Below are 18232 nucleotides of genomic sequence, written 5' to 3' on the forward strand. Positions count from 1 at the left end.
AATCCTTGTTTTGTTCGGCTCCACCTATGTTTGCGAACAAACATTTTCCCTGCTGAATTACAACAAATCTCGCTACAGATCCCAGTTAACTGACCAACATCTCAGCTTGGTATTGCGGATTTCTACAACGAGAGCGACACCGGACTTTGATGCCATTGTAAAGAAGGGTGACCAGCTGCATTGTTCACGTTAATCAAAGAGGGCATGGAAAGGGGGCAAGTTTGGTTTAATTACTGTAATATGTTGTTATGATGGTATATTTATAACAGTAAGTAAGGTTTTATGTTTATTTCCACTAAAATATAATCTTTATTCAATAAAGTTTATTTGAATATCTCTTGTTCAGAGTTAAACTGATTAACAACAACATTGCTTAATTATGGTTTACTTTGAAGCTAAAACAGTTTGAATAGATTTTGGTTATTGGCACGATCAAATGCAGAAACACTGATGAGTCAACAAAGCCAATTACAGATTGTAAAGAAGTCAGCAATAAACGTTAAAAACTACCAACCTTTTACGCAGTGCATTACACTGAGAAGTTTTAGCTAACATACAATGTGTGTTCAGACAGGAGCAAAATTGTGTGGTAAAAAATCAACAAACAGCTCAGTAATGTAATTTTCTAACAGCGCATTATTCGACAGAATTATTTTAATAGTGTTGATTTTGAAACAAACTTGTGTTGTCCCTGTTTGAACATGAATTGTTAATTTCGTGAGCATTCATGGCCCACCATACAATTTCCCAGATGTGGCCCTCATTCCAAAATGTTTGCCCACCCCTGGGCTAGGATATTCGTTGCCTGTTTAACAAAAGTGTTCTCCAATTTCTGAATCAGCAGACCAGTTTCTCTAATCCATCTCAGAAGTCCCTTCCAAAGCGATGTCCATGTATTCTGCACTACAGACTAATCCCCCTCAGATCAACAGGCTGAGCTGGCAGTGCTTCATACCGCAATACCATACTTTACATAATTGGGCTCTAGGTTCTTAAGAAGTTCCAAGATCCAGCTCTTGCAAGAGGAAACTGCTTATTTTTTAAAGTTATATTTGTGATCAGCTAAAGTCTCTGAAGCCACTTGAGGACTGGATTTTCAAAAGCTCCTACAAGGAGTTGGGAGCACAAGTCCCACTGACTTTCAATGTGATGGTACACCTTTGGGTGTTTTTGAAAATTCCTTTTGGGGTTTTTGAAAATTCCACCCATATGATTTGAAGACTTCTTAACCCTTTTTAAGCCAGGTATGGGGCTTTGAGGGCTGGAGAGGAGGTCGCAGCATTTAATAACTTTATTGTGCTAGTTTGAATAGAAAATAATTTATAGATCTGAAACAGAATGGAGAAAAATATACTTACAGAGAAGTTGATCAGACTTGTTTTGTAAGATTTCCCATCCTTTATCAGCCATTGCTAAGATTGGTTGAATTTTACTGTTGTGTTTGTAGTGTAATCTATTTGGAATCTCCTCCTTTTTATAAACAGTCATGTTGGGATGAGCATTGACCAAGGCTTCATACACTTCATCAAGTTTGCCTTAGACCAAATAAAACAAGAACTTAATAGTGACAAAACACAAGTAGGAATGATGAGTCACTTAGTATACATGCTAGCAATAGCTTAAATGATCTATTTCAACACTAGGTATGAAGGATAAAAAAAAAATTGTTACACTGAAGAGCAGAATTTAGCCATAAAAGAAGTTCTAGGCAGACAGTATGTGATGCTGTGTAACCTTATTGTTAAAGAGTTTTGGATGGTCACATTATTCACCAGAAAGGTCTGGTGAAATCACATGACCGTAAGAGCACGTTCCAATAAATTGTCATGTCCCTCAATATAGAATTACAACAGTTCTCTTATGTTGTGTTTTTCTTTTTGTTTAAACACGAGTACAATGAGCTACTTTTTGTTTTATCATCATTGTGCACAGCAACAGGAGTTTCACGTATTCACTTCAGTTAGAAGGAATTAGGTAAGCCCCTTTGTGGATAAACGGATTCTTCCCTGTTGCATATAAAGCTTGAGAGGAGGGAAGTGACACTCTGATGTTCTATTCAGTCCACACAGATTTCTCAGGGAGCAGAGCTTCAAAAGGGAATTGCCACATTTCCCCAGAAACCATCTATGGTGTAGTTGGGTTGCTTTAGAGTTCATCTTCCTTTAGAAAGCTGCATTGGGAGCTTCTCCATGGCAGCCTCGAAAGCATAACTTTTACTTAACAGGAAGCCAACAATCTTCAGTTTAAGCCCATAGTATTTACTTTAAAAAAATTTCAGTCCACACTTTGGTACCTGAGCCTAATTAACTTTGCCTCCTCTTTATCTCACCATTTCAAATTATAGGTGTGGCAATTTTCTTCAAATGGTGGTTAGGTCCCAACTATGCAGCTAACCAATCAGCTCATGGTTTTAGGGGGGAAAAAGTCCAAATCTGTATTATATGATCCTAGTGATATATTCTGTCTTTGGAAATTATTTACTTCTTATTGTTAATGTTCCTGTAATGCTCAGAAGCCCAAATCCAGATTAGGGCATTACTGCGCTAGGTACAGTACAAAAACTGGTCCCTGGCCAAGGAGTTTACAACTTACTTCAAGGCAAAATGCATCAAGCAAGAAACAAGCAATAAGGTGGAATGGGAAGGAAGATGAAAGTCATTCATAAAATTAGACCGTTACATAGTCTAACAGCATGCACAACTTGAATATTCACACTAGATTAAAAATTTAGGGAAACTATAGAAATAGATGGAGGTGTAAAAGAACAGTAGAAACAGAGGTTCAAATATATTTTAGTCTCCAAGTTTCTGTTCATCATTGTCTATTATTTGTACTGTAGCGCCTCAGAGCCCCAGTCATGAACTAGGACCCCATTGTGCTAGGCACTGTACAAACACGGAGCAAAGAGATTCTCTGTCTCAAAAAGTTTACAATCTGCATCTATTTCTCTCTTCTTCTAGAGATCTATTTCTGTGCTACTTTTATCATTTACCTATTTCTGTTTTCTGTAAAGTTTGTAGTAAAAGCAGCTATGGAATGGGAAGTGGAGGAAGATGAGGGGAGAGTAATAGGGGAGGAGCAGTGCAAAGTAGAGCTAAGAAGCAGTAAATAGTAGGGCCCAGGAAGCATGGTGAAGGGGAAAAAAACGTATCAATAAAATGTCAGAGACTCCACTAATGGAAACCGGAGGAGTCAAAGGTGCTGCTTTGAAGAAATATTGTCTGATGCCAGGAATCTTGCCCTTGTCTTCATCCCTGGCTTTTAACACTGTTCTCCTGTGATTCAGCAAGAGCTGAAGGCTTGGTGATAGATTGTTTTTTAAGATTTAAGTAAGTGCTAATCTCTGCTCACAACCTCGAAGATCACATTTTTGTATTTGTCCCAATATAAACAGCTTAAAGCCACATAAAAACAAAAAAAACCCACCCATACTCTTACTATAGTTACAATAAAAATCTGGGTCTTTTCAGACATCTCTGAAAAAATCATGAACATTCACAAAGGTGGTTAAGGACACAGCAAACTAATAGCCTTCCTGTGTACAAGTAAACTGACCTGTATTTTCTGCAATGATATTGTTAAATGTTTAACATAAAAAAATCAATAACTAAATCTGACCTATGTGACATAACTACATTAGAAGTATGTTAAGGTTACCATTCAAAAGTCAGGAAATGCCAGAATTAAAACTGCCTGTGAAATCAATTACAGGTTCTGATGGGGAGTGTGTTCTGGTGGTTATATGGTGGTTATATACCTTTCTGCTCCTGTACCCCCAGCCAGTCTGTTCCCCTCCGCTCCTATCTACCCCAATGGCCCCTGTCCCCATCCCCTTCTGCAACTATCTACCTCTCCATCCCATTCTGCTCCTATTCATACGCCTCCCTCACTGCTCTGGTACCATTTTGCTTCCCCACATCCTGTGGCCTTGTTTCAGAGACCGGAAAAGGCACATCCCTAACACCAGAGGGTATATCTACACTGCAATAAAACACGTCCCAGAGCCTGGGCTCCAGCCCGAATCCCAGTATCTACACTGGAATTTTATAGCCTCCAGCCCTAGCCCCGTGAGCCTCAGTCAGCTGACACCGGGCCAGCCACAGGTGTTTCATTGCAGTGTAGACATACCAAGAGAAACCCCCTGCCAAATTTCAAGTCCCTGTGCCAAAGCTTGGAAGCAGAAGAGCTTCAATAAAATGGTTGTAATTATTTTTTTAAACATAGGCAGCACTGTTTTAGCAGAAACTTTTAAAAAGTCAGCCTGAGGTAGATCGTTGGCATGGAAAATGTCACCTCCAATGGTTAAAATTTGGCAAGTTTTAAGCACCTGGGTCTTGTAGTTGGAAGTGTCATGCAACCTTCTCTTTAGGTCATGCTCTCAGATCCATCTATACGATATATTCCATCTTAAAAGATAAAGGTAACCGAATATCACTGTTCTCAATTCCTTTCTTGGCAAGTTCTGTGCTCAGGGTTTCAGCTTCCCTCTGCCTCACAAGGCCCCATCCTGCTCCCACTGAAATCTGCCCCCAGCTACAGTGAGAGCAGGATTGGGGCCTCCGTGACACTACTACCACTTAACAGAACACAGAAGGCTATTTCGGACAACTGATGGCATCTGCCACTGCAGAGCAATCACCTGAAACAGCCTTCCTGCTCTTGTTTAGATGGTGGTGTTGCCATGACGTTTCAGAGAAGAAACTCTGAATCCAAGACTTGACAGATTAAGTAGACGAGGAAGGGAGTTTGAAAACAGATGTAGTTTTGGTTCCTAAATTTGCTCATGTATGTGCTAGGTTTTCAATATTAAAGCTTTGCAGTTTGCTTTCCCTTGCTATCATGCCTTCCCCGTTTTAATAGTAAGAAGCCTGCACATACTGAATCTATTTACAATATAATTTAGGACTGTGTCACATGTGCTATTCAAATCATAATTTTGTCACTAGCTGAGCAGGACGTTTCTGCAGCACTCGCTATCTTCTTTTTGTGTTTCATGCATCCACATTTCAAAACAGGCAGCAAGCCAGACCCTGACAAGTGGTCTCTTTGCAGCCGAGAAAGAACTGAAGGGTAGGAAGTGTGGTTTTAACGGTTTAATGTTTCTTATTTGTCTTTGGGGCTAAAACTATGACCTCATTTAGTAAAAAGGTCACAGCATGCTTCTTATAAGTGGATCCTCTCTCTCTCTGTTTGCTAGACCAAGTTCTGTCTTCAATTACACCAATACATTCTGACTGAAGGCAATGTGGTTGTACATGTCCACCCACTTCCTGTAACCCTGCTCCCCTCTACAAAGCACTAAAGTCTCTTTTCTCACCCCTAGATTGAGAGAAGATAGTAACCTCTTCCTGGACATACAACCTTAGCCTCAAATTAAAGTTAGTCACATTTGTATGTACAGTAACTCCCCACTTAACGACCTCTTGCTTAATGTTGTTTCGATGTTACGTCCTTGTTCCGTTGCACAACTTTAAACGAGCATGTTCTGTAATGCTCCCCTATAACGTTTGGCTGCCTGCTTTGTCCACAGCTGGCAGCCCCCCTATCAGCTCCCCTACGTGCCCCACCTCCCGCCCGCCAGCGAACCCCATGGGTCAGTGCCTTCCCTCTGGCTCCCCCCGCAATCATCTGTCTTGGGGCATTCAGGAGGCTGGGGGGAGGAGCGAGGATGCAGCACGCAGCCTCCCCCCTCTGTCCCCTGCCCGCGGCAATCAGCTGGTCTGCGGCATTCAGGAGGCGGGGGGAGGACACGTGCCGTGTCCTTGCTCCTTCCCCCAGCCTCCTGAACGCCGCAAGGCAGCTGATTGAGGCGGGCAGGGGGAGCAGGTGGAAGGCGTTGATCCGTGGGGTCCGCCAGTGGGTGGGAAGCACCAGGGGGAGGGCAGGGGGGAGGAGACCTGATGTGGGGGCTGCCAGCCTGTTTAATACCTGTATTAAATTGCTTGTTTAAAATTGTTTAAAATGTATATAAATGCCTTTTGTCTGGCAAAAAAAATTTCCCTGGAACCAAACCCCTCTATTTACATTAATTCTTATGGGGAAATTGGATTTGCTTAACATCGTTTCGCTTAATGTTGCATTTTTCAGGAACATATCTACAACATTAAGTGAGGAGTTACTGTAAATTAAGGGCAGAATTTGGTCTGCAGCGTACAGCATGTAGGATGATGTACTTCTCTCAGAAAGGTTCAAATACCCCTTAAGTACATCACACAACTGGGGTTGCCCAAGCTGAGAAAGGCCAAGTCTGATTTTTTGGGGGAGGGTGGGGGACACGCGGAGGAAGAGGAAAAAAGAAGAGCATATTCTGATAAGAGGTTGGTATATCAGATCCCTCATAGCAAACACTAAAAACATCTCAGCTTCTACCTTTGATAGATGTCATTGGCTTCAACCTGTCAACTATAAGTAAGAAGATACAATGAAGCATAGGTGTGCCTTATCAGTAATAATCTGCATTCCAATCTTTTTAGAACAAGTTTTTCCTCTCCTTGCTGAAGACAGGCACTACCGCTTTGTTTTTCACAGCTTTACTGACCCCTGGGGCCTGAACACGTTAAACATGAGAATGGTGGCTAAATTTTGAGCTGTAGAATTAGCTATAAGAATGTACTCTTATTTAATTTCTTAGAATATAATTCCACACAAAAATTGAAAATAAAACCTCTAGCTGTGACTAGTGACTGAGTAAGAAGTAGTTAATTGTTGGACAATTCAAAAAAAAGAGTTAAAAGCCTATTGGGAAAAAAAGTAATTTTAGCTATGCCTATGAAAGACTAGTTTTATATTACCAGCAAACTAAAGAACTGAAACAACAAAACATGAAGATCAGCATCTTCAAGCAAAAGATGATATTTAAAGCAATGACCTCCGGATGGATAGAAAGAAAAGCACATTATGCATCAATGAGATGACAAAATAAGATGCCACTCCTATTAAAGGGACCCGTTGCAAATCATTTAAAAAATCCTGTCAATTAGTAATGTTTTAGAAATTAAATTAAAGGGGTTTCAAAAATCTATGTTTATTTTCAACATTTGCTTCCATTTCACAGTTCACTCAGCTTGGACAGCAAGTACTCTGGTGAGCTTCATTTTGTTTTCATGCACTAGTACAAAGCTGCAGAGAAGTGTTTAAAGCCAAAATATAAATCTTTTTCAAGCCTGAATACACTTTTATTAAAATCAGCTCCCATACAATTTTTTTATTTTAAATTCAACCTAGATTTGGGACCTCGATCACCTATCAATGCATGTTTATATTTCATGGAGAGGAATTACAAGTTTATGATAAATATATTGCAAATATTTTCAAGGGAGAAGGCCCTCTGCATTCAATTTTAAAAATTCTGTGCCACTCTTTTCTTGACTGTTATATAATCACCACAGAACCAAAAGAAATTGTCATAGTGACAGCACTAGTTGTCACTGCTGGAGAGTTGTGATCTAATTTTGTTTCCAATGAAGGTAGATAATAAAACCAGCATGAGGCCCTTGGTGATTCAAGTCAAGTATGAGTATGGAGAAAACCATATTGTATACTCATCTACATCATATTTGGCAATGAGATATCAACGTGATAGGTGCCTAATGATTATATCTGGTTTCCATATAAACACAACATAGGGTTGGTCAGGATTTTGGGTTGGCAAGTATTACAGTAATTTAAAAATGAGTAAGTCAATTTTAGAAAGCTATGCTAGACAGAGCTATCAATACTAAACAAGGGCATGAGTCTGCAAACTTTAACCCATACAAGTCAGTTCATGACAGAAGTCCCACTGGCTTTAAGGTGATTGCTGACACGAACAAGGACCCAAGCCTGTAAGGACGAGCCCATTTTGCAATTTTCATAGACTCAGAACTGGAAGGGATCTCAAGACGTCATCTAGTCCAGTCCCCTGCACTCATGGCAGGACTAAGTATCCCTGACAGGTGTTTGTCTAACCTACTCTTAAAAATCTCCAATGATGGAGATTCCACAACCCCCCTAGGCAATTTCTTCCAGTGCTTAACCAGCCTGAGAGTTAGGAAGTTTTTCCTAATGTCCAACCTAAACCACCCTTGCTGCAATTTAAGCCCATTGCTTCTTGTCCTATCCTCAGAGGTTAAGGAGAACATTTTTTCCTCTCTCCTCCTTGTATCAACCTTTATTATACTTGAAAACTGTTATGTTCCCTCTCAGTCTGCTCTTCTCCCGACTAAACAAACCCAGTTTTTTTTTCAAATCTTCTCTCATAGGTTATGTTTTCTAGACCTTTAATACTTTTTGTTGCTGTTCTCTGGACTTTCTCCAATTTGTCCACATCTTTCCTGAAATGTTGCCCCCAGAATGTGACTCAATACTCCAACTGAGGCCTAATCAGCACGGAGTAGAGCGGAAGAATTACTTCTCATGTCTTGCTTGCAACACTTCTGCTAATATAGCCCAGAATGTTTGCTTTTTTTTTTTTTTGGAACAGTGATGCACTGTTGACTCATATTTAGCTTGTGATCCGCTATGACCCCCAGATCACTTTCTGCAGTGCTCCTTCCTAGGCTGTCCCTTCCCATTTTGTATGTGTGCAACTGATTGTTCCTTCCTAAGTGGAGTACTTAGCAGTTGTCCTTACTGAATTTCATTCTATTTACTTCAGACCATTTCTCCAGACCATTTTGAACGTTAATCCTATCCTCCAAAGCACTTGCAACCCCTCCCAGCTTGGTATTATCTGCAAACTTTAGAAGTGCACTCTCTATCCCTTATCTAAATGATTGATGAAGATATTGAATAGAACCGGACCCAGAACTAATCCCTGCGGGACCCCACTTGTTATGTCCCTCCAGCTTGACTGTGAACCACTGATAACTACTCTCTGGGAACGGTTTTCCAACCAGTTATTCAACCACCTTATAGTAGCTCCATCTAGCTTGTATTTCCATAGTTTGTTTATGAGAAGATCATGCGAGACAGTATCAAAAGCCTTACTAAAGCCAAGATATACCACATCTATCACTTCCCCCCATCCATAAGGCTTGTTACGCTGTCATTTTAATGCCATAGTTCCTACCTTCTTTTGGCAAAATCGCTACCACCGGAGAATGGTCAACCATTGTATACAGCTCTCTAGCCACGTACTGATCAAGCTCTATGAGCCTTTCTGAAGAAGATTGTGCCATTCCATGGTCACTTGTGATTATGATATTCAGTGTGTCCCACAACTTTGCTTTCTTCAGTTCTGACACAAGATATCCCAGCTTGTCATCAATCTCACTAATGACTGCGCCCATACGTGGATTTTCTGGGCCCAAAACATGCCCCATCGCATCAGGCTGCTCCCAGTACAGAAGACCAAAATTTATGGGTTCTTCTGAGGTAAACCAATCAATAAGTTTGTCAACCCGATCTTCGAATGAAACAGACTCATTATAAAACATATAGTGTGTAGGAAAGACTCCATGTATTTTTACATCTGTTCCAGGCCACATAGCAGCTCCGGTTCTATGTCCTTCCATTTGGTTGGTGACCCATATCGGACAGGCCTCTTCCCAGAACTTTGAATTATAGATGTTCATGCTGTTCAGGGAGAAAGTTTTGTTCAGGACAGGATCATACATTTCATTAGCAACTATGCCATGGCTCTCTGCATAGAGACCTGTCACCATTGTATAATGATTAGGATACGTTTTTGTAATAAACACATTAGTAACCTGTTTAACATGAGCACCATTCTTCATGATATAATGAAAGGTAGGCGTTGGGAATTTATAAATGTAATCCCATCGAAATCCATCAAAAGATAATAGTAACACTCTGGACTGGTCCTGCTGGAAACAAAGTGTGCTTGGAAAAGTCATCATACAGACTGCCAAGACTCCCCAGTAGCAATTCAAAGCCATCCTGGAAAAGCTTTTTCACTCAGGCACAAAGTTGGTATCTCTAGAATACAAAGGCAAAATTCAGTTACCATTTCTGCAAGTTAATTATCTTGAACACTTATCTTTACTACAGTATAAGTGAATCTGAAACAAGTTTGTGACTAATCCCTGTCTACAGGAACTCAAGTGGCTCCCATCACTGTGGAACACCTCACAAACATTAGTGGATTTTCCCTCAACAGCCCTGCTAGGTAAGGGAATAGTATTATCCCCATTTTACAGATGAGGAACTGAGGCACAGAAAGATTTAATGATTTACCCAATGTTACACAAGAGTCTGTTGTACAGCCAGTGCTTTGAACAAAAAAAATTCTTCCTCTTCCACCGTGACAAATTTGCCAACATTTGAGACTAAAAAGGCTTCCGCTCTCCTTTCATAATGGAATGCTTTCTCTTCTCTATTCAGACTGTTATCAAACTAAAGTGATGGAAAAGGCGTGTGTGAAGGAACTACTGAGGCTCCAGAGAGAGTGGAGCCTGTAGGGAGGTTGGTCAAGGTGACAGTTGCAGAGTGGATCTCAAGAAAGGGAGAGCTGGAATTGTGACAGGGCAGTCACGGGAAACCACTGGGAGTCGGAGGTCAGACAGAAGGTTTGGCTGGACTTGCCTGGAGAGGTGGGCTAACTTAAGAAGGGTTAGTAGAGCTCTGAGGAGGGAGCCTGAAAAAAGCTCAGCTTGGTGTCCCTAGCCCCAGAAGCTTCCCACATAAGGTAGACTGTGGTGGGCTTTGGAGGTGAGAAATTCCTCAGAGAAAGTGAGTAACTCCCAAAGCCATCCCAGTAGCTTAGCAGCAAGAGTTGATGTGGGGAGATGACACATATATATATATATATATATGTGTCACACATACATACATATATATATATATATATATATATATATATATATATATATATATACATACACACACACACATACATACACACACACACACACACTCTCAAGATAGATTTACATGAGGTTAAAAAAAAAAAAAGAGAGGTTTCTGTGTATAAAACTATTTCTTTAAAGCTTCCAGTTCCTTGTTAGGTTGTATTTGTTCTTCAAGTAATAAATAAGATACTCTATTTTCACTAACCCTAAAACTAAGCCTGATACGTGCAACCTAATTATTTAGACATCATCTTCTTGAAGTGATGCTACACAGTAATTATCATGTGCTAAGAGCAGCTCTGGGTTTCAAGTTCCTGGGGGGAAAAGACTAAAACCTTTTAACTCTAAAGTCTAAAAGAGACAAGGAGGTAATACCAGATTGTGGCAGCAAAGGTACCAAATAACGAGTCACCAAGTATATGTCAGCTGTTCAGCAGAGGGGAAACAAGTCATCACAGGGGGGCTACAGTTAAAATTTCACTAACACTCCCTGAGTGTATTTTGATACTGGAATATCATATGTTCAGAGCATTTATAATGGGAAAAGCGGTAAATTAAATGTAAAGCAAATTTTAGATTAATGACATACTAAGTTATTATAATTTCCTGTTCCAGCTATGGCACATTTTTAAAAAAATCCAGGTATCATAGAATCATAGAAATGTAGGACTGGAAGGGACCTCAATAGGTCATCTAGTCCACTCCACTGAAGCAGGACTAAGTATTATCTAAACTATCCCTGGCAGGTGTTTGTCTAATCTGGTTTTAAAAACCTCCAATGATGGAGATTCCACAACCTCCCTAGGTAATTTGTTCCAATGCTTTACTACCATTACAGTTAGGAAGTTTTTCCTAGTGTCTAACCTAAACCTTCCTTGCTGTAATTTAAGCCAGTTACTTCTTGTCCCGTCCTCAGTGAATCAGAACAATTTATCACCCTCCTCTTTAGAACAACCTTTTATGTACCTGAAGACTGTTCTCATGTCCCCCCTCAGTGTTCTCTTCTCCAGCCTAAACAAACCCATTTTTTTCAATCCTTCCTTGTACGTCATGTTTTCTAGACCTTAATCATTTTTGCTGCTCTCCTCTGGACTTTCTCCAGTTTGTCCATATCTTTCCCAAAATGTCATGCTCAGAACTGGAAACATTACTCCAGTTGAGAACTGAACAGTGCTGAGTAGAGTGGAAGAATTACTTCTCATGTCGTGCTACTTCGATCATAAAGGCAGTATCAATTTTAAGCTACTATCAACCTGGCTCATACTGAAACTACAGATTTAGAGGTGAAATACTCCATACAACTCTCAGCCATCTAACTTCCCCTAACATATAAAGATTTTAAATCTATCTGCTACCAAAAGTCTCTTGATTCATAAAGGAAAAAGACAGAAAAGGAGAAAGATTAACTGGCATCTCAGATGATTCACAACTGCACTTCCTAATCAGACTAGTGCTAAGCATAAAAATTCTTTTGTCCTTTTAAATCAACAGTCACTGACTTCTGAATATACTTAGTACAGAAAGCATGAAATGAGAAATTCTTTGCTAAAGTGAGAATATTCTCATATGTAATCTGACCATTGCAAACTAAAATCAGTGATTGTTATGGGTTGCATGCAGAAAATGTTTTCTTCCTGGATAGCCATGAAAATAATTAGCTCTGTGTCTGATCAGCTGATTTATCAAGAAATCAGCTGCCCTGCAGAAACCGTGAAAAGAGTTATCTATATATAGCAGCAGGTGCAGCGCTCATACAAAATGAAGTCATCCTCTCTTGTGATGCTATTTATTCACTGAAGGCTTCCCATACACTTCTAATCAAGACTCATTAATTATTCCAATTCAAGGCAGGCATATATCCCCTGTAAAGCCTTGAAAACAGGTTTACATGCAACAGCTCATTTCTCAAAAGCCCATTAAAAATGCCTGTTTGTCCTGCCAAGATGATTATTCCTCTATTTGTTACAGGATTACTGTGTATGGTTGTTTCCTTGTTCTATTGTTATTTTAACCAGTTCTAGTCGACTGACGGGTCCATTCCCACATATCAGCAATAGTGAGGCACATAATACAGATTTGCCTTTCACTCTTTATCCAATACATTCATGATTTTAATGACTCTTTTGAAATCAACAATATACAGCCTTCCACTGAAATCAGTACTAGTTTTACAGTGACTATCAAGTAGACCACATCCACAAGGTTTATGAGTGGGACCCATTGGGGATCTGGTACACTGAAGAGGTTCCTCCAAGGAACTGTTTAAAAACTGGGGTGCAGCACAGATGCTGGATCTGTGAAAATGATATAATCATCTCTTCTTGCCTTAAGAATCTATGAAACACATTCATCAAAGTTTGAGATAAAAAGGATGACATACTGGAGGAGATCAATAGGGATCAAGACATTACATGGATCTTCCACCCAGCAGCCCTTTCTCAGTCACCACTGACAGCGTTTACTCCTGTCATTTCAAGCTGATCAGGGCTGTTGCGTAGGTCTTGTTTCCCTAAGATGACAGCGGGAAGTTTGGTTTTAACCTGCCACATGCACCTTGCCTTGATGACATTACTGAGAGGAGCCCTGGGTATTCAGATACACTAGGGTGATCGGCTTAGATACCACAGGCAATAATGTAGACTGCAATCCAAGCAAAGTGTCTCAAAAGCACAGACCAGTGTAGAAATGCAGAGGGGATCAGCATGGAGCATTTGGATCAAGCAGGACAGAGGGAGATGTGTTCGTGTGTATTTTTGGGGGGGGGGGGGGGTGGAGTATTTTCTGCTTCCCACTGACCTGCACATCTAAAATTAGTCAGAGAAATCATTAGTACTGTAAAACAGCTGAGCAAACCCCACCCAGCCTCATCCTCCAGGTGGCCTCCCCCCGCCCCCAGTTAGGGATCAGGAGCCAGGCACCCATGCAACCTGCTCTCAATCAAGAGAAGCGAGTCTCAGAGGCAGCCATCCCATCCTCCATGTCCTTGTCTGGACACACCCGATATATGGGTTTAGAAGGGGGAGCTGACGCCCCCCCCCCATATGTCGGTATCCCCAGGGGAACCGGCACCGCCCCCCTCCCTAGATCGGTATCCCCGGGGGCCAGAGGGATGAGCCGGCCCCGCCCCCCACCATAGATCGGTATCCCCGGGGGCCAGAGTGCGGAGCCGACCCCGCGATATGTCGGTATCCCCGGGGGGCGAGCGGGGGCCCCGGCCCGGCCAGCCAAGGGGCAGAGGGTGTGCGTACCTCAGCGCCTCAGTCACACGCTCCCGGCGGCAGGCTCACGCGCTCTACCACCCCGAGTCTGGGTTCCGCCCTCCGCCACCACTCGCCTCCCGGCCCCCGCCCCTCCGCAGATAAGCCCCGCCTCCATCCCGCCTATTGTTTGGGCACTTCCTGTGCCCCGCTCCCAGCCCCCAATGGCCAGCGACGCTGTCAGTCACGTGTTGGGGGCAGGGTGGTCACGGGCGGGGCGGAAAGGGACGCGTGCGCAGTTGGGAGAGCAGGTGACGGGTCCGGGCTGGGTGTTGCCATGGTGCCCCAGGTAGCTGGGCTCTTCAGGCTCGGGCCCGCCCTCACCGGCTGAGCCCTTCCTGCCCCTGCTCCTAGCCCAGGCCGGAGCCGACGTGCGCCCGCTCTCCCTGCCCAGCCTGGGCTTCCCAGGGCGCTAGCGGCCTGTGAGCCCGTCGGGTGGCAGGGGCTGACCCAGGGCAGCGTGGGGCTCGGTGAGCCTGGCCCGGCGCTAGAGGCCAGGCGGGACTTTGTTAAACCCTGGGCGCTGCTCTGGCCATGCGGCTGAGTCGTTTCCAGCCGAACCCGGAGGCGAATTACAGTTCTGTGGGGTCCTGGGCCAGAGCCAGTGGGGGCCCCTCCCCCCCTTTCCGCCTGCAGTCCCCCGTGTCCCCCTCTCCCCGCGCTCCAGCCGGGGAAATGGGGTCAGGGCGCTGGGGCTCCCCCTGCTCTGCCCCCCCCGCCCGGTGCTCCTGCTGGAGAAATGGGGGGGGCCTTCCCCCACTTCATCCACCCGACGCTCCTGCTGGGGAGTGGGGTCGAGGTGTGGGGGCTTCCCCCACTCCCCAGCAGGAGCGCCAGGCGGAGCAGGTCAGGGCGCCCAATTGGCCAGGGCCCCTGGGCACAGGCCCTGTGGGCCCACTGGCTAATTCGCCATTGGCCTAACCATGCAGCCTCCCCTCCAGCAGCATGGGCCTGCCAACTCTGCTGCCCCAGGGCAGGGCCACACACCTAACTCCTTTAAACAGACAGCTTGATAAAGGTATGGCGGGGTTGCCTGCGCTAGCAGGAGCTTGGACTCAGTTCCCTGGGGGTGCCATACAGTGTTATGTCTGACAGGGCAGTTTCCGGTTGGGATCCTGGATAAACCTGATTAAATTAAATTTAATACCTTTGGGGTCCATTGTAGTGAAAATACAATTGTTTATCTGTTATTGGAGGGCTGTAGGTAACATTTCCAGGAGACTCACTAATGTAAACCTTGGGGCAATGGTAGGAACATCAAAGAACTCTTTAGCACCAGAGGTATGAAGTGGTCTCCTTTTCTTTCTCTCTCTGCTCACACAGCAGTGCTGTGGACTTCCTTGCTGCAGAAATTGCAGCTTGTCCTTACTCTCTGCCAAATTAGCAAGATCTCTCAAGTGGTAGACTCCATTTGATTTGCTGAGTCTAAACACAGACTTTTTTCCCAATAGCAGATAGGGATGATGCAGAATCACATCCAGTTAAGGCATGTACAGCAGGTAGTATCTTGCAGATGTCAGAATTGAGTGTGTCACAAATTGCATGCACAGGTACGATAGGTGCTATGATTGTTCCTCCCTTACCAGACTTAAATATGGTCGTCTTGGCCATGGCAGGGGTGCCAGATTTCTTGACTGGCCTGAAGAAGCTACATGCCCCATAAGAATCAAGTGCACCTCTCACAAATCTCTCCATTTGTTCTTCACCAACATCGAATATTTTCAGCAGAGACTCTTGTACATCTGATGTTACACACAGTCCAGTAGATATGTTGATAAGCACTTCTGGATGTGATTCAGGGTCAAATGGGTTTATCATATTGTTGATGACATGGTTGGCAAAGACTTGTTTGTGGACTGTGTCTTCACTACTTCTTGTTAGGTGACTTCTTTCTCATAGCTTTTGATCTTCACTCAGGATATGTCTTGTGGGGGTCCATATAACAAGGGCTGGATTCTTTTTTGACTGTTCCTACAGTCCCACTTCTGCCCTTTGAGTCTTTGAAGACAGTTTTCTCTGTTCCCGCATCACTCCAAATGCCATTGAAAGAACCAGGTGTCTGACATACATCATGTACTTCCTCAGGGAGATTTAACATGCCAAGAATGTAGACTGATATCCATATGGCATAGTCGGACCTGCCTGCAGTATGGAACACTGTTTGTGTAAGGCATTAAGAAGTTGAAATGAACTTAAACAGTAAAAACTTCTAGTCATAGTCATGTTGCAGTGTTTCTGGAACTGTCCTAAAAATGATGTGCTCATTTTGGGTACCATATTTTCACCTCACCTACAGGCTTATGGCACCATTGGACAGCTCCACATCAGACCTCATCCGAAAATATATAAAATAAGCGTTCAAATGATATAAGATGTGTGTGTGTGTAGGGTAGGCACATTGAACTCCAAAAATATGGCAACTTTTCAGAGAATTGTCACAATACCTGTACAGGCCGGGAACTGTTCACCCTGGAGATACCCTAGTCAGACGGGAAAGACCAGAGGATGGGTCTCCACCCAAGAGAAGTGACGGCCAAAGGAGTCAGAAACCTGAAGGTGAGTGCCCTTGCTGGACCACTGAAGGGAACTACTACATGTGCTGTTGTCCTGAACTGTGCCATATGTTCTTGTGAAGGCAGCAGAGGCAGGACTAGGATATTCTCAGTTAAGAGGTCTAGACTTCCAGAGGAGCACTGGTGAATGTAGTGTGACCTCCTGTAGAAAATGCTGCCAAATAAAGCTGCCAATGGCATTTAAAACAGGAACTTGTCCCCCTTTCCTCCACACACTTTTGCTCCTGCCCTTCCCTCTTCTCCCAAACCCAAGCAGAGCTGTCTATAACTTGGCATGGGACGAGAACCAGAGGATCCATGGACTCCACTAGGGACTTTGCTTTTGTCAGTCTATTTTATGTGGAAGGTGCTCAGGTCCAGACCTCAAAGATATATAGGCACCTGTTTCCCATAGAAATCCCTTTGAGGATCTGGGCTGCAGCTATTGCTGTGATGGGTAGCAGGACAAACCCTAAAATGGACAAAATTATTATATAAATTGAGTAGAAACTTTTTCATTTGGATGAAATCTGACAATTACAAATTCCTATAAAGTCTTCAGAATTTCACGGGGGAGGGAGAGTTTCCCTGAAGAGCTCAAAGCCTTTTACACAAACATGAATCCCTTTGAGGAAGCAAAGTGTCATTGTTCCCAGTTTACAGATAGCTGTTCTGCCTTGATTTCCCTATAAGTGACTGCCCCCTCTGTGGTATGCCAGCTACTAGTAAATCAGGGTTTTTCTAGTCACATCATAATACAAAGGTTGATTGGCTGGTGGAGCACGTCCCCTCCCATTTACAATCAGCACTGTATTTCATGCAGGGGTAATTTATTCTGATATTAGGGCACAGGGTTAAGGTATGACAAGTGTAACCTTAACTCTTGGTTTCCCTTTTTCCTATTGATTGTGAGTTTTTGCGTAGTTTGAGAAGCATCACCTTAATGCCACATTTCCCTGTTTTCCAACTTTTGTTTTTTTAACCGTACATTTCTGTGAGATAGAAAGCAGGGGAGCCAGTGTGGTGTGCCAGCAATCTTAATTCGTTCTTCAGTTATGTTTTCGTTTGGCGAGGGAGGGGATTTCTATATGGTATGTATTTAGACATACGTTTCATTACTGCACGAAGGGCTGGGTTGTTATATACCTCCAAGTCATCAAACACCTCTAACAGTACAGGTGGTCTTCAGATTTCAAGGGCTTAGTAACTCTATTGATGGCCACAGATGCTCAGTGCCATACAGATGCAGTATAAAACCCCAGGCAGAACAGAAGGGAATGGAGTTGTTCTTGATTTAAACCTGTGTAAGATCAACATTCATCAATTTTAGACAGGCAAGCCTATTTTTTTTTCTTCGCCCCCCCCCCCCCCCCCCCGCTCTTTTAATGAACAAAAATGGGGCCTGATCCAAAGCTTGTTGAAGTTAATGGGAGTTATTCCATCCAGTTTAGTGGGCTTTGTGTCAGGCCCATTAACCGTAAAAATCGGAAGCAAAACTCACTTCCCATTTATGAGTTTCTGTGTGCGGTGATTTCAAACTAACAGAGCAGTGGATTTTGTTCCACACATCTTAGTTTTTTTGTTCATCAGTACTCCAAGGCTAGCAAGGAAATGCAAGTGATTACTGAGTTTT

At 43.1% G+C, this 18232-nt stretch overlaps 1 protein-coding gene across 1 annotated transcript in view; it reads right to left on the reverse strand.

Moving 5' to 3' along the window:
• The window catches only part of ENPP5 (ectonucleotide pyrophosphatase/phosphodiesterase family member 5), a 17954-nt gene extending 3856 nt beyond the window's left edge, over positions 1-14098 (reverse strand). The window contains exons 1-3 of the mRNA XM_065401274.1: positions 14039-14098; positions 9050-9918; positions 1359-1535 (exon numbers count right to left, since the gene is read on the reverse strand). Coding sequence (XP_065257346.1) covers positions 1359-1535; positions 9050-9878 — 1006 coding nt within the window. The 5' untranslated portion in view covers positions 9879-9918; positions 14039-14098. The remainder of the gene's footprint in view (positions 1-1358; positions 1536-9049; positions 9919-14038) is intronic.
• Between the last annotated feature and the right edge of the window lie 4134 nt (positions 14099-18232).

The sequence above is a fragment of the Emys orbicularis genome, chromosome 3 (genome assembly GCF_028017835.1).
Source record: "Emys orbicularis isolate rEmyOrb1 chromosome 3, rEmyOrb1.hap1, whole genome shotgun sequence".
Lineage (NCBI taxonomy): Eukaryota > Metazoa > Chordata > Testudines > Emydidae > Emys > Emys orbicularis.